This window comes from Prionailurus bengalensis, chromosome D1, assembly GCF_016509475.1.
Source record: "Prionailurus bengalensis isolate Pbe53 chromosome D1, Fcat_Pben_1.1_paternal_pri, whole genome shotgun sequence".
Taxonomy (NCBI): domain Eukaryota; kingdom Metazoa; phylum Chordata; class Mammalia; order Carnivora; family Felidae; genus Prionailurus; species Prionailurus bengalensis.
Window position 1 is genome coordinate 66,765,060 of NC_057346.1, and position 22,281 is coordinate 66,787,340.

Sequence of the window (22,281 nt, forward strand, 5' to 3'; positions counted from 1 at the left end):
TGGATGTGAAGCAGATCTAGTATTAGAGATATAGATCAGAGTTCAGTTGACAGGGCAAAACTGGAAGGAGAACTGAGAATTATTAGAATAGAGGTGACTTAGCGTTGTCCGAATAAAAGCACTTTTGAAGAAGGGAATAAGGAGAAAGAAGAACGCAGGACTGAAAATTGAGCTTTGGGAAATGTCCACATTGGGAGAATGAGGGGTGAGGGAGGTAGGGACCTTTGTGGAGGAAGGAGAAGAACCAAAATAAGTCTAAGAGAAGGGGGATGATCCAGATTGCCAAGTGCCAGAGACTTGGGAGAGTGACTTGTTCAGAAGGTATCTGTCCCATGTTGGGTTCTCCAGGAAGCAGATGCTGAGACAGAGTTGGGAGTGCAAAAGGGTTATTGGGGAGAAACACCAATGGAAAAAAAAAAGAGGAAGCAAGATTGGGAAAAGGAACTGTCAAACAGAGATAGGGACTTGACAAAACTGGGAGCAAATGATGCCACCATCTTGCTCAGGCCATTGGCTGAGGGGGACCCTGAAAATACTAATAGCTGGAGGCTCTTAGCTAACCACAGTCCTTGTAGCTGGATAACAGTTCCTTTCTTGAGGGATCTGAGTAGTACATCTCTGTCTGCCACAGAATCCTTTTGAAAAAGAAATTTCATGAGATTGATAGGGATGGAAGCCATATTATGGAGACCATAAAGACAGAGTGGTTAGAAGAGAGGACAGCGAAGTTAAACCTCAGATTTGTGATCTTTAACATTACCTTGGGTGTACATTGTGGCTTGAGATTTTCTTTTGGAGAAGATTGTACTATATTGAACTATTGTACTAATTTTTCTCTCTTCTGTTATAGAGTTCTCTCTTAACACTTATTCTTATTGAGTCATTTCCTCAAAAATCTCTACTCAAATTTTGAGGAACTGGATTGCTTTACTAGACCTCAGTCAGATGAATTATGCCTGCTAGTTCTGGTGGTGTTAATAACTAATGGAGGCATTGTTTTTTACTCTAAAAGTGATCTGAATTAGAGACTCCAATAAAACAAAAATTCTCTCTTGTGGAATATAGTTGTAGTATAGTGAAATAAATTCAGAGACCCAGAACTAGGTAAAGATGGAGAAGCAAACTAAACCAAAAAAACAAAACAGAAACAAAAAAAAGAGAGAGAGAGAAAAGAAAATTCTTAAATGGGGCTCATTTAGTAAACATTTGTTGAACATCAGGTACTCTCTCATCAGGTACTTTATTAGGTTTTGATATTGCATAGATGGATAAAATATAGACCTTCCCTTTATGGAACTTACAGAGTGGTGGGACAGAGACAGACACTTATTGGAGTTAAATCTTCAAAAAAAATTTTTTTTTCCTTCTGTAGTTTATTTATGTTGAGAGAGAGAGCAAGCACAAGCAGGGGAGGGGCAGAGAGAGGGGGGGAGAGAGAGAGAGAGAGAGAGAGAGAGAGAGAGAGAGAGAGAGAGAATCCCAAGTAGACTGAGCCCAATTGAGCCCAATGCGGGGCTCAATCCCATGACTGTGAGATCATGACCTGAGCTGAAATGAAGAGTCTGATACTTAATTGACTGAGCCACCCAGGTGTCCCATTTTAAGTGATTGATCTTCTTTTTTTTTTTTAATTTTGTTAAATGTTTTTATTTATTTTTGAGACGGAGAGAGACAGAGCATGAGCAGGGGAGGGGCAGAGAGAGGGGGAAACACAGAATCTGAAGCAGGCTCCAGGCTCCGAGCTGTCAGTACAGAGCCCGGTGTGGGGCTTGAACTCACAAGCTGTGAGATCATGACCTGAGGCGAAGTCAGATGCTTAACCGACTGAGCCACCCAGGCACCCCAAGTGATTGATCTTCTTAAAGACATTTGTTTATGCTGTAGTCCAGTGGGAGGCTGAAATCTAAGGAAGCTATCCTACATTGGGAGACTTTGTTGCCCATTAAGTGGCTTCTTCAAGAGACATAGCAAAGGATAGTTCTTTTGGGTGACTGAACGGAGTTAATTTTATCAACTCTATAGTCCTATAATGATCTCTCTCTTCATATTTTGTAATTTTATTGGTATTCTCTAGCTGGAACCCCTAGACATATTTCATTTAAAAATTTTCCACAACCTACAAATTTCACTTTTTCTGATTATAAAGATAATACATAGAATATTCAGACAACACATTGAAGTATATAGGTAAAGGTAAAATACTGAAAATTCCATGACCAAAGGCAGATGCAATTAACTTTTCAGTGAATGTCTTTCTAACATCTGTATCCCTCCTTTTTCCTCCCCTTCCTTGCTTTGTACGCATACACACATGCATATACACATACATATATATCCTTTCATATATATGGGACTATATTTCATATGCTTTTGTAATCTCTTTTCTTTTCTTTTTTTTTTTTTTTTAATTTTTTTTTTTCAACGTTTATTTATTTTTGGGACAGAGAGAGACAGAGCATGAACGGGGGAGGGGCAGAGAGAGAGGGAGACACAGAATCGGAAACAGGCTCCAGGCTCCGAGCCATCAGCCCAGAGCCCGACGCGGGGCTCGAACTCACGGACCGCGAGATCGTGACCTGGCTGAAGTCGGACGCTTAACCGACTGCGCCACCCAGGCGCCGCGTAATCTCTTTTCTTGAACAAGTGTTAGGGTCATCCTTTTCTTTCTTTCTTTCTTTCTTTCTTTCTTTCTTTCTTTCTTTCTTTCTTTCTTTCTTTCAAGTTTATTTATTGAGAGAGAGGGAGGGAGGGAGGGAGGGAGGGGCACATAGAGAGGGAATCCCAAGCAGACTCGTGCTGTCAGCGTGAATCTTGATGTGGGGCAGGGCTCAATCTCACCAAATGTGAGATCATGGCTTGAGCCAAAATCGAGTCTGACATTTAACTGACTGAGCCACCCTGGGCACCCCAGGGTCATCTTTCCATTATCACTGCACATAGATACAGACAACCATTCTTAATAACAGTTGTGAACTATTTCACTGTTTTGATGCATCATGTTTTATTTAACCACTTTCCTGTTCATAGATATTTGAGATGTTTGGATGCTGTCAGCCAGGGATGCTGCTAAACATCCCATAATGCATAGGACACACCTCCCCCTGCTCCCCGAATAAAGAATTATTAGGTCCAAAATGTCAGTAGTGATGGAGAAAACCTTCTCTATTCCTTCTCCAGTGTTGAGTGGTGGCACTCCTTACTCCCTTATGTATCTGTTTAAATACCAGGAATTGTTACTCAGGCAATAAGTAATAGCTCTTTTAATTTGCATTGTTTTGATTACTAGTAAGGATAAGCATCTTTTCCTATTTTTATTAGTCATTAGTTTTTTTTGTGAATTTTCCATACATGTCCATTTTTAATTTTTTTTTAATGTTTATTTATTTTTGAGACAGAGAGAGACAGAGCATGAACGGGGGAGGGGCAGAGAGAGAGGGAGACACAGAATTGAAAGCAGGCTCCAGGCTCTGAGCCATTAGCCCAGAGCCCGACGTGGGGCTCGAACTCACGGGCCGCGAGATCGTGACCTGAGCTGAAGTCGGACGCTTAACCGACTGAGCCACCCAGGCGCTCCATGTCCATTTTTAAATAGGCTTTCATCTTTTACTTAATTTCTAAGAGTAATTTGAATTTTGGAGCTATCTGCCTTTTTATGGTGTCTTTATGGTGTCTCTTTTTTTAATGTTTATTTATTTTTATTTATTTTGAGAGAGAGAGAGAGAGAAAGAGAGCAGAGGAGGGCAGAGAGAGACAGAGAGAATCCCAAGCAGGGCGGAACCTGATGCAGGGCTTGATCTCATGAACGGTGAGATCATGACATGAACTAATATCAAGAGTTGGCTGCTTAACCAACTGAGCCACCCAGGGACCCCTATGGTGTCTCTTTTTAAAGGGAAATTAAAACACTTTTCATGTGGTCAAATTTACTGATATTGTCAGTTTGATATCTGAAGAGGAATAAGTTAATGAAGTATCTGAAATAACTTATTAAAGATGGTTCATTTAGAATGCAATCCTGTAGCATTTACTGTAGGTAGTTTAGTGGCATATAGTCTATGGACAACATCATAACAGGTGGTTTTGAGTTAGATATGCTGCCATAGTCTGTTCATAAGTGTTACGCTCTTACTAGTAGTCTCTGTGAAGGATGTGGATATAAGTGTTATGAAAGGTTCCCTCCATCACTGAGCTGCAGTTAGGTATTTGAGATACTGCTAGCATAAGAAGTCATTCATTCAAATGCTGAATAGGAGTTCAGTGGAGAGGAGGGCCAGTAAAGGTTTCTTAGAGTTTGCGGAGAATGACCCAGTAACTAGACAGAAGGGAATGTTCTAGCATGCTGTTATTGTGGGACAGGCGGATAGACTGGGGTTCTCATCCTTGTTTTGTTACTAATCAGTGTTTGACTTAGGCTAAGCCTCAGGCCCCAGTGTTCTTATCTGTGAAATAAGGAGATAGGAGTAGGACGTTCCCTAAGATTGTTGTCATTATTAAAATAATATGGTTTTACTGTTGAAAGAATTTTTAGAAAGAATTTGTTCAGCATTTATTGAAATTTATTTCAATTTATTGAAAGCCTTCTGCCTTTTGAATAGCATGTTAGGTGCTTTGGGAATGCAAGGATAGGTAAGACATGGGCCTTTCTTTCAGAAATTTACCATCTTATGGGAGAGCAAAATCATGTGTGGTAGTATAAGATAAGAGCTACAAAGTGATTGGGAGATGCAAAGTGAGGAAAGCCTATCTTGATTTTGGGTGGTGGAGGCTTCTGCAAAGGATGGCACTTATTTTAGGTAGAAATGGAGGCATAGGGGTGGTTGGAGCAAAGGCCTTGAGGGAAGGGGGGGTGGTACAGAGTTTGGGTGGGGTACAGTGAGTAAACTTGTTTGGTGGGATTTGTACAGTTGGTGCATAGCAGCAGGAAAAAAAGCTAGAAAGATAAAGAGGGCCTGACTTGTCTAGTGACTTAAATACAGGGCTGAGAACTTATTTGGGTCTTGCTTCTATAGGCTTTTGATGAATTTTAGATGAGAGGATAATGTGATGGAAGCCTTTAAAATTAATTTGGTAAAAGTGTCTAGGATGGTGATTGCATTTAGGGACTGAGTCAACATTGACTTTGAGATTTCTGAGACTGAATACAATGAAGATAATTTAAGAGAAAGCAAGCAAGACTTAAAACAGTGATAAGCAGGATGAAAGGATATTGTCAGGAAAGGGAAAATGACTCTATGTGGTAAGGGGCAGGACCTCTATTAAGACAATGCTCTTAAGGCAGGGCATAATACCGGTAGGAAATTGGTCATTCTGGTTCATTGTTAGGAAGAGTTTTCTGGTAATTCGCCATTAGCATGAAATTTTATAAATCAGACAGGAATTTTCATGTTTTAAAAAAAGATTGCTTACTATGAGTTATAATTCTATGATTGTGTTAGTTCAGATAAGCTTGTTGGAATGGAGATCCCCACCCCCCTTTTCTTCAGTGTTGAAGTTTGTCCATTACGCACATCCTGTAAAGGGAAACTGTGACTTGTGTGTGTGTGTGGGGGGGGGGGGCACATTTCAGAGGACCTTTATAATCTCTACATCTTTGGGAGGGAGGAGGGTAAACATTATGCACTTGTGTGTTAAAACACCATTTAGTCGTTCATCATCCTTGATTTCATTTTCATGATAGTTGGAGCAAAGCACATAAAAAGGGTAAATGGCAAACCACTGAACAGGAACAGACCAACGAACAGGGCTCATGCAGTTAATTAGTCATCTCTTGTCAGCAAAGGCCCTGCAGAGGCAATAGTAGATGGCTATGAAAGAATGGGAGAGATGGGTTTTTGGCATGGACGTGGATCTTTTATTGTAGTGACAATAGTTTATTCTTCAAATCAGGGGAATGAGAACAAAGTTGCTTAGCAATCATGTGGGTGCTAAAAGAATGGCCTTTGGAGGAGCTGGCATTTGAAGTTGGATAAATTCAACTTTTTTGAGAAACTTGCAAACACTCTGATTAGAGTGATTCAGGGGCAGTCCTTATACAAACTGAGAACTTGCAGCCTTGTTTCCTCCTGATTGCTTTTGTTCTGATCTGCTTTCCAGCTTCCTCATCTGCAGAGGGGGCTAGTCCCTCTTGGAACTCATTCCCCCAAAGGTAGATACTAGGAGATGGGGGCCCCTTGAGAGAGAATGGTCCCAGTGTTCTGACATATATTCTTCACCAGTGGATTTAACTCGGCTCCACAAAGTAGTGGAGCCATCTTGTTGGGTCCTGGAGAGCTGACTAGGAAGGGCTGGGGGAGCAGCAGTCAGTCCATCACTGCAAATTAGCTACAACGTGCATGCACAGCTACACAGTCATAGGGCTCTCTGTTTTTCCAGAAAGAGAAGGAAAGTGGCAAATGAGAAAAGGGCATCAGAGCAGGAGACTTGGGTTCTAGTTCCAGTTTCACTGCACATAAAACTCTGTGATTTGGGCACATCTCGTAATTTCTGACTCAGCCTCTTCATCTGTAAAATAGTAGTAATACCTACTTTCTCAGGGGCAAGACTAAAACCAACTGATGGATGATGTGAGTCTACTCTGAAAAGCATAATAACCTACTGGACAAGCTTATGGAGTGTTTACTTCTTGTTAGTAGTTTATACTCTGGCCTTCAAGATTCTGGTTTCTTTCTACATTTTATTTTTTGTTTAAAAAAAACTTGAGATACTGTCTAGGCTTTTAAAAAATTGCTCATATGGGGCGCCTGGGTGGCGCAGTCGGTTAAGCGTCCGACTTCAGCCAGGTCACGATCTCACGGTCCAAGAGTTCGAGCCCCGCGTCGGGCTCTGGGCTGATGGCTCAGAGCCTGGAGCCTGTTTCCGATTCTGTGTCTCCCTCTCTCTCTGCCCCTCCCCCGTTCATGCTCTGTCTCTCTCTGTCCCAAAATAAATAAACGTTGAAAAAAAAAATTAAAAAAAATAAAAAATAAAAAAATAAAAAATTGCTCATAAAAATTTTTTTTTTAAGTTTAAAGATAGCACACAATGGTTTGTTTCTCTTTTAGTAACAAAACCTTTTCATTGAACTATTATCCAGTTTGTTATTTTGTTTGAAGACTTCCCTATTCTAGGCCATATTGAAAAAAGCTGAATTTCTGATCAAATTATAGCTCTTTTTGCTAAATTCATAAAGAGTTTGGGTTGACAGTTAAGGATTGGACTTAAAAATTTTTTTTGTTAGAAGCAAGATTAACACCTTATTCTGCAGTAAGGATACTGACTGAGTGAATAAACAGCAAAACATTAAACCGTTATAAAACAGCAAGTGGCAAACCACTGAACAGGAACACACTGCACGAGCAGGGCTGGTGCTCAGGTCTCCTCCGGGGTCCTTGTTACTATTGAGTCCTGTCTGTCTCACTATTTGTTTAAATAAAGATAAAGGTGGTTAAGAAAATTGTCATTGAATTCCGCTATCCCTCTGTTTCACAAAAGTGCTGTTTAATTGTCCAAGGCTGAAGTCTAGAGTTCAAATCTAAATCTTTAGTGGGATCACTGATTTGAACCAAGCACCTACACATACAAAGAACATTGTTGATTTTAGAGAACTAAAACCATGATGTTCCTTATTACTAGAGAGTGTTGGACCAGGTATTACAAAACCTGAGTTCTAGTCTCAGTTCTGCTAAATAACCCTATTTAAAAAAAAATTAATACATTTTTATCTCTTTGAGCCAGTACTCATCATCTGTCAGATGAAAAAGATGACAATATGGCATCCAAAGACCCTGCCAGCACTTTAATTGGAAGATCTGTGAAACCCAAAGGTAGAGCAAGGGAGGTGTGGGAGAGATTGGTGTCTTCTTTTTGTACCCTGAAGCGTTTACATTAATCATCTACTTTTCTCATGTTATTTCCCTATCTGAAAGCCTCCAATTGCCCTTTCCTATCCAAAAAGCTCTCCTTGTTTTAAGGCCTAGGTTACATTTCATGTCCTCTGTGAAGTCACCTTAGCACACATTGTTTTTCCTTTCTGAACTCATTTATTGCCCTTACTTTTCACTCACTCATCTGTTAATCATGGTACATTGCTGTGGAATATGTCTTCCTTTTATACCTAACCTCTAGAGAATAGGTTAATGTAGAAGAAAAAAATAAAGACTTCAAGGATAGATTTAGTTGTATGACCTTAGGTCAGCCACTTTTTTATTATTTTTTTATTTTTTTAACGTTTTATTTTTGAGACAGAGAGAGACAGAGCATGAACAGGGGAGGATCAGAGAGAGGGAGACACAGAATCTGAAACAGGCTCCAGGCTCTGAGCCGTCAGCCCAGAGCCCGACACGGGGCTCGAACTCACGGACAGTGAGATCGTGACCTGAGCTGAAGTCGGCTGCTTATCCGACTGAGCCACCCAGGCGCCCCCTAGGTCAGCCACTTTTTAAAAATACCTGTGTAATTTTTAAATAGTTAGAACACTTTTGAATAGGTAAAATTTTTTTCAAACTTAAGAAAAAGAGAGGTACAGTGAAAAGTCTTCTACCCCTGGTCTACCATCAAGCTAGTCTTCCCCCTACTGTTATTAGTTTCTTACATATCCTCTTAGAGTTTCTCATTTTTTCTTTCTTTTACATAAAAGATGGCACACTATACATAGTCTTAAGCATATTGCTTTTTTCCTTTATTTTGGATATCTTTTTGTATCCACAGGGAGCTTCCTTATTGTTATTGTTTTATGAACACACCAGAATTTAACCAGTGGTTGGGAATTTTTACTTTGATTAAAGTCCTACATGATTTCAAATTTGAATGACCTTTGAGCCTTATCTGAGAAAATTGCTTATTTCTCTAAACTCTTACTTCTATAGTACATTACAGTTTTTAAACACTTTATATTCTTGGCACCTGGGTGGCTTAGTCGGTTAAGCCTCAACTTTGGCTCAGGTCATGCATGATCTCACTCTTCGTGGGTTCGAGCCCTGCGTCAGGCTGTGTGCTGACCGCTTAGAGCCTGGAGCCTGCTTCGGATCTGTGTGTGTGTGTCTTTCTCTCTCCCTGTCCTTCCCCTGCTCCCACTCTGTCGCTCAAAAATAAAGAAAAGTGTTTTTAAAAAAATGTATAGGGGCGCCTGGGTGGCTCAGTCGGTTAAGCATCCGACTTCGGCTCAGGTCATGATCTCGCGGTTCGTGAGTTCAAGCCCCGCGTCAGGCTCTGTGCTGATGGCTCAGAGCCTGGAGCCTGTTTCAGATTCTGTGTCTCCCTCTCCCTGACCCTCCCCCGTTCATGCTCTGTCTCTCTCTGTCTCAAAAATATATAAACGTTAAAAAAATTAAAAAAAAAAGAAAAAAATGTATAAACACTTTATATTCTTGAAGTTGATCCTCAAAGAACCTCTTTGGGAGGAGATAATTACTCCCTAGGTTTTACTAGGTAAATAGTGAAAGGAAATATCTATTTGGGTCTTTGCTGACTGTGGTGCAAGATTCTTCAGCAAAAGCTCTACCGTGTTCTTTTCATGTGCTCTACTATTGGCAAATAGAGGTTTTGCTTGAGAAACACAGCCTGCTTTGTAGGGGCTGATAAAAGTCTTCATTACTTCATTTATAACCATTTGTGAATTTACTTCCTTTACTTTACTTACTTCCTTAAAACCAGCAGAGCATGTAGAAAAGGATCTCCACATAAATGAAGCTTTGAGAAACAAAACAAATATAGAGAGAAGATATGCAAATATTCTTTTTATAGGTTAAATTTTTTTCATCTTAAAAAAATCCTAACTGAAATATGTGTATGTAGAAAAAAGTGACTTGCTTAATGGCATTGAAAGTCTTCAATGAGATGAATGTGGTTCTTCAAGTGATTAAATGCGTAGAGCTGAGAAAATATGGAATATTTTAACATCTGATTTAACATCTGATAAGATTCTCTGTCGAAGGAAGTATATATAGCCTTAGCTATGTATTTTGATTTGTTTAAAGTGCACAAATGAAATGGGAGGGATTTAAGTTTTATTTTGAAATTTTCATTTAATATGAAATGAGGTTAGTACTGAGATAGCCCAAACTGCTAATTCAACTAACTACCTGATTGTTAAAGTATGCACTTAGGTTATGCCAAGACCAGTAATGCTTTATATATGGAATGCAAATTTTCTGCAAAAGATTTCAACCATTTTGGTGACTTCTGAGATATTTTGCAATTGATTTTTCTCCTCTTTCTAAACCAGGCCCTTGATTTCTTTTCGCTTTTTATATTCATGTTCTTTTATATTTATGCTGAAAACAGCCTAGTATCATAGAATTTTAGAGACATTTGGACACTTAGAGATTGCTAATTAATATTTGGTACATTTGTGTATTAACTTGGCTCTTTGTGTTGAACAAGTGAGAACACTGAAGCCCAGAGAAATGTGAGTGGCTCAGGTCAGTCACTTTGTCCAGAACCCTGTGCTGCAGCTGCCCAGCACCACGTTCTTTCTCTTACGGTTCTGACACTGCTCTACTTGGGGAGAAGTTTCATTTTGAAAACATCCTCTTGCTCTTAACCTCCTTTTTCTTTCTAATGTGGGCCAATTAATAAAAAACTATAAGGAATATTATAGTCACAGATAAAACTTTTTGTTTTAATTTGACTAGAGTTGAAACACGATGTACATTAGTTTCAGGTGTACAAAATAGTGATTCAGCTTCTTTGTATGTTAAGCTATGCTCACCACAAGTGTAGCCACCATCTGTCACCATACAGTGCTATTACAATATCATTGACTGTATTCCCTATGCCGTGCCTTTTATTCCCATGTATAGTCACAGATCTTGCTTGGAGCCAGCTCATTGTCGGTATGTAACAGAGACTTGTTTGAAGTGAACCAACACTGGGGAGGGAATGAGGTAACAGCCAAGTGAGGAGCTGGCAGCCAAGAAGTACTCACCCGATACTTGCTGGCTTATTCTCCATTTTTCTCTCCCTAGGGCAGGACCAACACACACTGAGCCATTGTGTTCAGTGAAGCTGCCATGTGCTGGGTAGTGGATGCCTTTAAACTACTTTCTTTCCCCCATAGGTCCTTTCTCATAACCTGTGCACGGTGCTGAAGGTTCCACATGACCCTGTTGCCCTTGAAGAGCACTTCAGGGATGACGATGAGGGGCCCGTCTCCAATCAGGGCTACATGCCGTATTTAAACAAGTTCATTTTGGAAAAGGTATGCTTCTAATGTCTTCCTGTTTGATTCTTCCTGTTTGATTTGCACATTTCAAGTGGGTCCTAGAGCCCCTTTTTGGTGAGTTCACTGAGGAGTTCAGGTTTGAGCCATCATGAGATAAATCAGAAAGGAAAGAAAGAATGTGAGACATTGCTTCCTATTTCTTCTTCTTCCCCTCTCTTCTAAAACTTGGTTTGATGTTTTCCAGCTTGGTTCATTGTTTTGAAATTAAGAGCTACCTGTATTTTCTATTAGTCTGTGTAACTGTCTTCTCTCAGAGTGCTGTTAACTTCTGGTTCCACATGTATTGGCAATGATTGTTAAAGAATGGGTATGTTAGGGTAAACTGTGAATACTGAAGGTAATGTTAATTATCTTTACTAAATAGCTATTGTACAGCCAAGTTTTCATCATAGACTTTTCAGGGTACCACTCAGATGCTTCTTGTGGGGTATATTATGAGTGAAGGTCTACAAAAACCTATTATATATTTGGAAGCCAAATATAACCTTTTGGCATTTGCTGCCATGTTCAATTTTTCCCTTGGTTTGGGTAATTAAAAACTGACACAAAAAGGGGTGCCTGGGTGGCTCAGTCAATTAAATGTCTGACTCTTGATATTGGCTCAGGTTATGATGCCACGGTCGTGAGATTTAGACCCAATTGTGAGATCGAGACCTGATTGTGAGATCGAGATGTCGGACTTGTGCTGAGTGGGCATGGAGCCTGCTTAAGATTCTCACTCTCTCCCTCTCCCTCTGCCCCTCTTTACTCTCTCTCTTTCAAAAAAGAAAATTGGCATAAGGTGTTGAATTAATGTACTTTGATTTCTTTTTAGAAGAAAATACTCTAAACTGTTGGCACCTTCAAGTAATTAAAAATATTAGTGATTAAAAAATTATGAAAGGTAGCATGTTCTTATTATTAAATAGGCAGTTAATACAAAAATATGTGAAATAAAAAGTGAATGTCCCTTTACTCTTTTTAGACTCATTCTCCAGGAGTAACCACTGTTAACAGTTTGGTGAATATCTTTTAAATATATACATGCAAACACACACCTATATAAGCGATAGTGTTTTGTTTCCATATGGCTAAGATGCTATACATATAGTTCTTCAAATTATTTTTTATAATTGAACAGTATATTAGTGTCATCTTTCCATATTGTATATATTTAGTTTAGATATGGAAGTAGTCATATATTCACATGAACAGTTGAGAAATTCCTGCTTTTGCCTATTTATAACATCGAGCCTGAAAAGTTTTGGATGTATTTTAAAAATGCCTTTTTTTAAATGTTTATTTATTTTGGAGACAGAGAGAGAGTGAGAGTGAGAGACAGCATGAGTGGAGGAGGGGCAGAGAGAGACACAGAATCTGAAGCAGACTCCAGGCTCTGAGCTGTTAGCACAGAGCCTGACATGGGGCTCGATCTCATGAACTGTTAAATCATGACCTGACCCAAAGTCGAATGCTTAGCTGACTGAGCCACCCAGGTGCCCTTAAAAATGCCTTTCAAAAAGTGACAATGATAATACGTTTAAACTAAAAATAAAGTATGTTTAGGGGTGCCTGGCTGACTGAGAGGAATATGTGACTCTTGATCTTGGGGTCAGGGGTTAGAGCCCCACATTGGGTATAGAGATTACTTAAACAACAAACTTAAAAACATTTAAAAACTGTATTTTCCCATCACCTAAATATCACAACTATTTGCATATTTGTTTCTATGACTTCTTTGGATTGTTATTGCTGTATACATTTTTTATAGTTTAGTGTTTTTTCATAATAGTAAAGTGCAGTAATTAAAATTTATGGTAATAAGTTAAATTAGTAGTTTGGAAAATGCTAAAATGTTGGTGAGGATTCTTTTTAAAATTACGTGTTTTTCAGAAATTTTATAGCAAAGGTTGTCAAGATTACAGTGTGTTCATTTATGTAGTGTTCATTGTACCTGTATCTGTTATTCCATATCAGCCTCACAATACAACTTTCTGCTCTTTGTGTGTTTGTTTTATGTGTATCTGTGTTACGTTTTTAAAGTATTTCTCCTGAAAAGATGGTAACATTGCTTTGATCATGCCTAGTAATTAGGAAAAAAAAGAGAGAAACCACAGCATAATGAAATATAAGATTTAATCAAGCTCACAAAAGCTACAAATTATGTGATTCCATTTATATCATGTGTCCAAAACAGGCAAACACATGGAGATACAATGTAGATTAGTGGTTGACAGAGGCTGTTGGGAGGTGGGAATGGAGAGTAACTATTAATGGGCTTGGGGTTTCTTTTTGGGATGATGAAAATGTTCCAGAGTTAGGTAGTGATGATGGTTGCAAACCTTTGTGAATATATTAAAAACTACCAAATTGCATACCTTAAAGTACAAATTTTATGGTATGTGAATTATATCTCAATAAAAAATCCTTTAATCAAATTGTACAGAAACTGATTAAAACTTCATAGTATGATGCTGTACTATTTTCTGGAGTTTTTTCCTGGCTGCTTGCTGTTCTATTCATTGATCAGGTGGCTCATTTATGGTCTGTAGTTGAATTATAAGTAAATATGTATTTTTAAAAAGTGTTTATTTATTTTTGAGAGAGTGCAAGCAGGAGAGGGGGAGAGAGGAGGACAGAGAATCAGAAGCAGGCTTTGTGCTGACAGGCTGACAGCAGCAAGCCCGATGTGGGGCTCAAATTCACCAACTGCAAGATGGAGATCATGACCTGAACTCAATCAAGTTGGATGCTCAGCTGACTGAGCCACCCAGGTGCCCCAGTAAATATGTCTTAAATTCTGCAAATGTTTGATGACCTGCTGTGTGCATGTGTTTAATCTTAAAAATTATGTCCTTTATTAAAATATAGAACAGGGGCGCCTGGGTGGCTAAGTCAGTTGAGTGTTCAACTCTTGATTTCGGCTCAGGTCATGATCTCTGCTTGTGCGTGCTCTCTAAAATGAAAAAATAAAATAAAAATAAATAGAACATTGGGACATTCTCAGAAATCTGAAAATTGCCTTTTCAGTGCTAGAATTTGTGTGGGGTGGGCGAATGGATAGAGAAACATGGTTTCATATCTTGAAGTGCTGTACTCTTAATACTGCATTTTTTTCTCGTTGGTGTAACTTTCTTTAAATATCTTGAATTTTAAGTTTTAAAATGTTTTTTGTTTTGGTATTTAGGTATTTTATTGACTTATTTTTGAGCTAGCAGGAGCAGGGGAGGGGCAGGTGGGGAGGGAGAGTGAGAATCCTAATCTTGATCTCAGGACCATGAGATCATGACCTGAGCTGAAATTAAGAGTCAGATGCTTAACCAACTGAGCCACCCAGGCACCCATATTTAGGTTTTTTAAAGTTTTTTAACTGGGGGAGAAAATATAGCAGTATTTTAAAAGTTCAAAATTAGCCACTAAATTTGGAGAAAAACTTATTCACAAAATGAGTGAGGATGTGATGAAACAGTAAGTTCTTGTTTATTATTGCTTAGCCACCTGGAGTGGAATTTTGGCAGACCTTCAGTCCAAGTAAAGCAGCCAGGGTTTCCATGGTGTGGGTTTAAATTGAGCAAAGATTATTGCCTTGTTTTGAAAGTTTGTTGAAAAAATGCCAATAGTAACTGGAGAATGTTAACATAAAATGTAGAGATGGTCATCAGTTATGCAAAGAAGATATAAAGTAATGATCAAACATTTGCAAGATGTGATATATATGTCTGTGTCATATACATATGTGTATGACACACACATGTATACTATCTCATTTGATCCTCATGTTAATCCTGCAATGCATAATTGGACTTATTTCCAATTAGCTCAAGAGGAAACAGAGCATAATGTTGCCTAACTGATAAGGGTTAGATAGATTTTTTTTAAAGTTTATTTATTTATTTTGAGAGAAAGAGAGTCTTAGCAAAAGTGGGGGAGGAACAGAGAGATGGAGAGACAGAATCCCCAGCAGGCTCCGCATCATTCTCGCAGATCCCAGTGGGGGGCTTGAACACATGAACTGTGAGATCATGACCTGACAGAGATCAAGAGTCAGATGCTTAACTGACTGAGCCACCCAGGAGCCCCAGGGGTTAGATAGATTTTAGACCTGAGCCATTTAATTTCTCTTAACTGAGCCACCCAGGCACCCCAATTTTATTTTATTTTTTAAGTAACCTCTACACCCAACATGGGACTTGAAGTCACAACTCTGAGATCAAGAGTTGCATGTTCTACCGACTGAGGCAGCCAGGTGCCCCCTTAAGTGTTTTTAAGATGATTCTTTTCTTGTGATTGACTAGTATCTGGTGTTCTTTAGTGTTCATTCTTCTCAGTTTTCCCCCAGGTTGTTTTAGAGGTTTTCTGCCTTTGCCTAGAATTATTCTGAAGGGGTTGGGACCAAGAGATAAATTATGTTGAAATTCACTTTCTAAAAAGTAATTTTTCCATTTGATTTCTGTATTTCCTTCTTCAGAGATTATCATTCCTGTTCTTCACATTGATAGAATTGATTTTCAGCTTTTCTGAGACATCAAATGATTAATATGCTTATGTTCTTGTATCAGATATTTTGCCTTCCCTGAGTGTTGGCTTTTTAATTTTTTTGCTTGTTTGTTAAATTCCTCCTTTAGTAAAGAATGGAATTCTATAAACATCTAGGAAGAGTGTTTTTGTGAACTTTCTCCTCTTTCTTTTTGCAAAGAGACATTATACCTGGATTATCTGACAGTGAATAATTGAAGAAAGCAGTATATTGTTACCTTTTTACTACTGATCCCCAATAGACTACATCAAAAGCTAGTCTGCTTTAGCATATTTATGTGGCAACCTAATTCTTGCATGAGATTTAATAGCCTGTTAGGCTTTTGGGTTCAATCATTGTCAATTCTTTTCCCTGATTCCGCATATTAAAGGTTGATCTGCGCTACTATGATTTAAACCAGTAATCCTTTGGGAAGATACCAAGTCCTTATTGGGGAATCTGCTGCTTTTCTATCATAATCCTTTTCTTTTTTGGCCTTTGGCTTTTGGGAAACATACGTACATATAAAAGAAAAAAAGAAACCTTTCAGTTCAATACAATGTCCCTTCTCTAGAGGTTAGTAGCCTCTGCATTGTTTTCCTAGGCTGACATCAGATGCTTGCTGTTCATGTCAGTTACAGTTCTTCCATAAAATGAAGTTTCAGTTTTCTGTTACTTGAATGAATATACCTTCAGCAATCAAAATGTCTTCAAATGTGTGCCTAACAACTATCATTTAATAGGAAGTTGTATTGCTCTTAAAAACCCAAGACTATGTTTTTGAGCAATTCTTCTTACTGTCCTTTAGCCATGTTATTTCTTCTTTCATTGTTGCTTGAAAGTTATATAGTATTATTTTGGCACAATGGCCAAGTTGGACTCTACATTTTCATCATATTAGTGAAGTTATACAGCACTAAAAACTTCTGAGTGAATAAAGAGGTTAAATGATAAAAACTATGGATGACTTTATGCCCTTGAGTACTGTGGCCAGCAATACAAGTCTAAGAGTGATATAATTTAAATAATTTTTTTTTTCAAATAACCAGTCTTATTGAGTATTCGCATGCCATGCAATTTAAGTATTTAAAGTGTGCAATTCAGTGGTTCTTGGTATAGTCACATTTTTTGTGCAGCCATCATCACAGCCAATTTTACAATATTTCCCCCACCTTCCTTCAAGAAAACTGTACCCACTAGCACTCACTCTCTCCTTCCCCACACTCCTAGGAAACCACTAATCTACTTTCTGTCTCTATGGATTTGCCTATTCTGGACTCCTATAACATGAGGCCTTTAGTGTCTGCCTTCTTTCATTTAGCATAATGTCTTCAAATTCATCTACATTGTAGCATGTGATGGCACTTCATTCCTTTTGATGGCTGAATATTTCATTATAATTATACTACCTTTTGTTTGCACGTTTATTCGGTTATGGATCTTTGTGTTGTTTTCACTTTTTGGTTACCGTAAATTTGCTGGGAGTGTTCACGTTCAGGTTTTTGTGTGGATATACATTTTCAATTCTCTTTAAAATGGATGATGATGGTATTTAACCCAAGAGTATACTACCTAGGAATGGAATTCTTGGGTCATATGGCTACTCTATGTTTATTTTATTTATTTATTTTAAGTAAGCTTAATGCCCCTTGTGGGGCTTGAACTCATAACCCTGAGATCAAGAGTTGCATGCTCCACCAACTGAGTCAGCCAGGCCCTCCAGCAACTCTATGTTTATCGTTTTGGGGATCTGTAAAACTGTTTTCCAAAGCAGACGCACATTTTACTTTTCTACCAGCAATATATGAGGGTTCCAATTTCTTCATATCCTCACAGTGCTTGTTATTTTCTATCATTTTGATTTTAGCCATCCTAGTAAGTATGAAGTATGGTATCTTACTGTGTTTTGATTTGAATCTTCCTGATGATTAACGTGAAATATTATAATAAAAGGAGTTTCTTTAATTGTAAAGGAAACACAGGTTATTGTTAGAAATTAAGAAAAAAGAGGAATTTATTAAGAAAACATATATCACCCATAACCTTACCATCTAAAGGCAGTCACTATTATCATTTTGATCTGTTTGCTTTAAGTCTGTTTTTTTTAGCTGTCTTTGTATATATTGTTTTTCAAATTTAGATCATATTGAAGACATAAATATTGCCTTTTCCATGCCATTAAATTTTTTTAAAACCTGAATATAAAGATAAAGTGGTAACATTTATTTAGAGTTTACTATGTATCAGAAACTATGCTAAATATTTTAAACAAATGTTCTAATTAATTCTTTATATTAACTCCATGGGTTAAGTACCATCATTAATACCATTTTAAAGAAGAGACTGGGCTTTGGGTTAAAATGCTTGTCTAAGGTTACCCAGCTACTAAGTGACTGTATAATCGTTTTGTACCATGACTTTATAACGATTCCCTTTTTGGTGGGCTTATATTTAATTTTATTTTTTTCCACTTTTATAAATAATAGTGACTATCCTACGTAAATCTTTTTCTGACTCTGATTCCCTTTTTGGGGTAGATTATTTGAAGTAGAATTATTGATTGAAGAGTATGAATGCTTTCTGAGAAAACATATTCTCCAACCAATGTCTAAAGCATCAAATTGGCCAATTTCCCTGTCTTCTGAGAACTGACTGTGCCATAGGAACTTTAGTCTTTAGCTGGTTTGGATGAAAATTCTAGTTTAGAGAACACGTGATTTTAGTTTTGTAAATACTTTCAGAACTTTGAGTCAGAATTGAGATCTATAAATAGTATTGCTATCTCGTATGGATTTTAGTGAAAAGAAATATATATGTTGAAAATAAGAACAACTCTACATATTTCTTTCTAAGATATTATCTTCCATTTGGACACCCTGAAACCATTGGCAGCCATTATTAGTTTTCCAAAAGATGTGAGACAATTTATTATGTATGATATAAACTGGGATTTTGGAGCACAGTTTGCAATCTTAGATGGGGTAGAGTATGGAATCATAGATTCCTAGATCTTTTGTAGGTAGAACAGACCTTGTGATGTTCTCAATTTATAGATCTATAAATTTAATTTAGCAAGCACTTGATATTGAACCTATACCCGTCAATAGTTTGCTGTTGTTTTTAGGTAAAGTGCAACATCCTTATCATGGTGTACGGGCCATGTTTGATTTGGCCTCTGCCAACCTCTCTGCCCTCCTTTTCTTCCTCTCCCCTTATTGTCCTCTTCTCTGCAGTTGTGTTGGCCTTCTCTCTGTTCCTCATATTACCAAGACTGTTCCTGCCACAGAGCCTTCAGACATGTTGCCTCCTCTTCTGTAAGGCCTCCTCTACCCAAAACATGCATCTAACTCCTGTTCATCTTTTAGGTCTCAGCTTGATCGTCACTTCCTCAGGGAGGGTTCTCCAGGTTGCACCCTGCCCTTCCCAGAGCTAACCTGCTGCTCTGTAATGTGTTTTCCCATTGTAGCATTTAGCACATTTTCATCATATAGATGGTTGTTTTGTTGCTCTATTTTTTGATACCTGATATGCCTCTTAGAGTGTAACTTCTGGGGTAGCAAGGACTGGTTCACCATCGTACAACTCTGTTGATTGTCGTCATTGTATGCAGAAGTTTTTAAGTTTGATGTAGTTGATTCTCTATTTTTGCTTTGTTGCCTGTGGCTTTTAATGTCCTATCTAAGAGAACATTATGTATTCCAATGTCATGAAGCTCTTCCCCTAGTTTTCTTCTAGTTTTATAGTTTTAGGTCTTACATTTAGGTTTTTACTCCCTTTTGCATTAATTTTTATATATGGTGTAAGGTAAGGGTCCATTTTCTTCTGCGTATGGGTATTCAGTTTTCCTAGCACCATTTGTTGAAGAGACTATCTTTTCCTCAATGTGTAGTCTTGGCATCCTTGTTAAAGATCATTTGACCACATATATAAGGGTTTATTTCTGGGCTCTCTGTTTTGTTGGTCTATATGTCTCTCTTTATGCTAAGTACCATACATACTGTTTTGATTACTGTAGTTTTGTAATATGTTTTGAAATTAGGAAGTATAAAGCCTCCAGTTTTGTTCTTCTTAAGATTATTTTGGCTATTCATGGTCTTTTGAGATTCCATATGAATTTCAGGATGATGTTTTCTGTTCCTGCAAAAAAAAAAAAAAAATGCCACAGGGATTTTGATGGGGATTGAACTGAATCTGTACATTGCTTTGGGTAGTATGGACATTTTAACAATATTAAGTCTTCCAGCCCATCAACACTGGAGGTCTTTCCATTTATTTATATCATTTTTAATTTTTTTCAGTAACATTTTGTAGTTTGCAATGTACAAGTCTTTTGCCTTCTTGGTTAAGTTTATTCCTAAGTATTTAATTCTTTTTGATGCTCTACTAAATGGGATTTAAAAATTTTCTTTTTTAGATTGTTTATTGTTAGTGTATTGAAACACAACTGATTTTTGAGTATCCTGCAACTTTGCCAACTGATTTCTGAGTGTTCTGCAACTTTGCCAAATTTATTAGTTCTAAAAGGTTTTCTTTGTGGAATCTTTAGAGCTTTCTACATAAAAGAAAGAGCATGTTATTGGCAGATAATTTTACTTTTTCCGTTCTAATTTGGATGCTTTATATTTCTTTTTTCCTTTTTTTGTCTAATTGCTCTGGCTAAGACTTCCAGTATTGTGTTGAATAGAAGTGGTGAGAGTGGGCATCCTTGCCTTGTTCTGATCTTAGAGGAAAAACTGTTTTTCACTGTTGAGTATGATGTTAGCTGTGAGCTTTTCATACATGATCTCATTTTGTACTTTTTTTGTTTTTTGTTTTTTTGTTTTGTTTTGTTTTAAAAAAAATTTTTTTTTCAACGTTTATTTATTTTTGGGACAGAGAGAGAAAGAGCATGAACGGGGGAGGGGCAGAGAGAGAGGGAGACACAGAATCGGAAACAGGCTCCAGGCTCCGAGCCATCAGCCCAGAGCCCGACGCGGGGCTCGAACTCACGGACCGCGAGATCGTGACCTGGCTGAAGTCGGACGCTTAACCGACTGCGCCACCCAGGCGCCCCTGTACTTTTTAAAAAAGATGTAAATGCCATCATTTAGTATGCTTTTACCATTGAGCATGATTAAACTAAAGAATAGTGCCATTATATTTTAGAGAAGGAATAAGCCAACAGACAACTTACTAAAATTAAGTAATGTATATTTGAATAGTAATATAGTAATGTGAATTTGATTTAAAAAAAAAAAGCCACTACTTATTTCCTGGGAAAATTTATGGAAAATTTGTTTGGTTTCTAATGCCATTGCAATCTGATTTTTACCCAAACTTCTTGGCTCTCTTGAAGGTAACTAGTAACCCCTAAATTGGAAAACCAGTGGTCTGTTCTTAACTCCTTTTTAATCTCTGTAGCATGACACTATTGATCAAACTTCCTTAACTGTTTCCTCACTCAATTTTCATATCTTTGTGGTTCTCCTGCCACTTTGTTCTTTCGGTCATCATAATTCCTCTTCCTCCTCTAGTTTTGTAATGTCTGTATCCCCTGATGTTCTGTTTTTTGATCCCATCTCTTTTCTTGATTTATGTTTTCTGTCAGTGATCTCACTTGACCATCATGGCTTCAGTCATCATCAGCAGGCAGTTGACTGACAAGTCTGCCTCTCCTCATTTGCTACAGTTCCACTTCTTTGTCTTTGGACACCTCCATCTGAATGTGTTACTAGACAGGTTGAAGATGCTCATAATTGAAAACTTTATCTTTCCTTCTGTCTTGCTTTTGTCTCCTTCATCCTGTATCTGTTTCCCAGACTTGGTTGGTGTGATGTTTCTGCCATACCTTTGCTCATGCCATTTCTTTTCCTCTCTTTTGTGTTACTTATCCTTATACTCTTCAATATACTTCAAGATCCGCTTCAAATACCATCTTTTCTGCAAAGTACTAATCTGAGCAGTAGATGACCTACTCATTCTCTGCTCTAAAACCTTTCAATTGGGAGTTTCTTATGGACTATTTCTTAAAACTATGAAGCTGTTTGTGATTTGGTCTATGTTTGCTTTTCTAGCCATAAATCTAGGCACTCCCCCTCAGGAATCCTATAATTCGTCACATAATCCACATAGAATCACTTCTTGTTCCTCAGGTAAGCCTATATGCTTTTGTGTACATGTCATTTCCCCTTAGTGTTTTTTAGGGGTGCAGGTGGATAGAGTTGATGGTGGTGGCCTGTGAAACTAGTCCTATAGAGGTGTCTTACATTATATAGATGTCCTCCATCTGTTGAGTTCTATAAGCAGTTTAGCATAGTGGAAAGAGATAGCATTTGAACCTTGATTTAAATGCTAGTTTTGATATTTACCAGCTACATGAACTTGGTATTCAGTTTTTCTGAACTTCTGTTTCCTAATATTTATAAGCCATGTAAACTTGGTAAAAGTACTCAATATTTCTGCACCTCTATTTCCTGATCTGTAAAATAGGGGCAATATTTAGCCTTACAAGGCTAATACCAAGTTTAAGTAAGCAACTGCATATAAAATGCCAAGCATATGCTAAGTCCTCATAAATGATGTTAAAAAAGAAAAAGGAAAAAAAGAT

General features: G+C 37.8%; 1 protein-coding gene across 3 annotated transcripts in view; it reads left to right on the forward strand.

The window, feature by feature from the left end:
• Positions 1–22,281, forward strand: part of SWAP70 (switching B cell complex subunit SWAP70) — a 79,648-nt gene that overhangs the window by 15,500 nt on the left and 41,867 nt on the right. For all 3 annotated transcript variants that reach the window (XM_043580623.1, XM_043580625.1, XM_043580624.1), the window contains exon 2: positions 11,036–11,176. In XM_043580623.1, the coding sequence (XP_043436558.1) occupies positions 11,036–11,176 (141 nt within the window). The remainder of the gene's footprint in view (positions 1–11,035; positions 11,177–22,281) is intronic.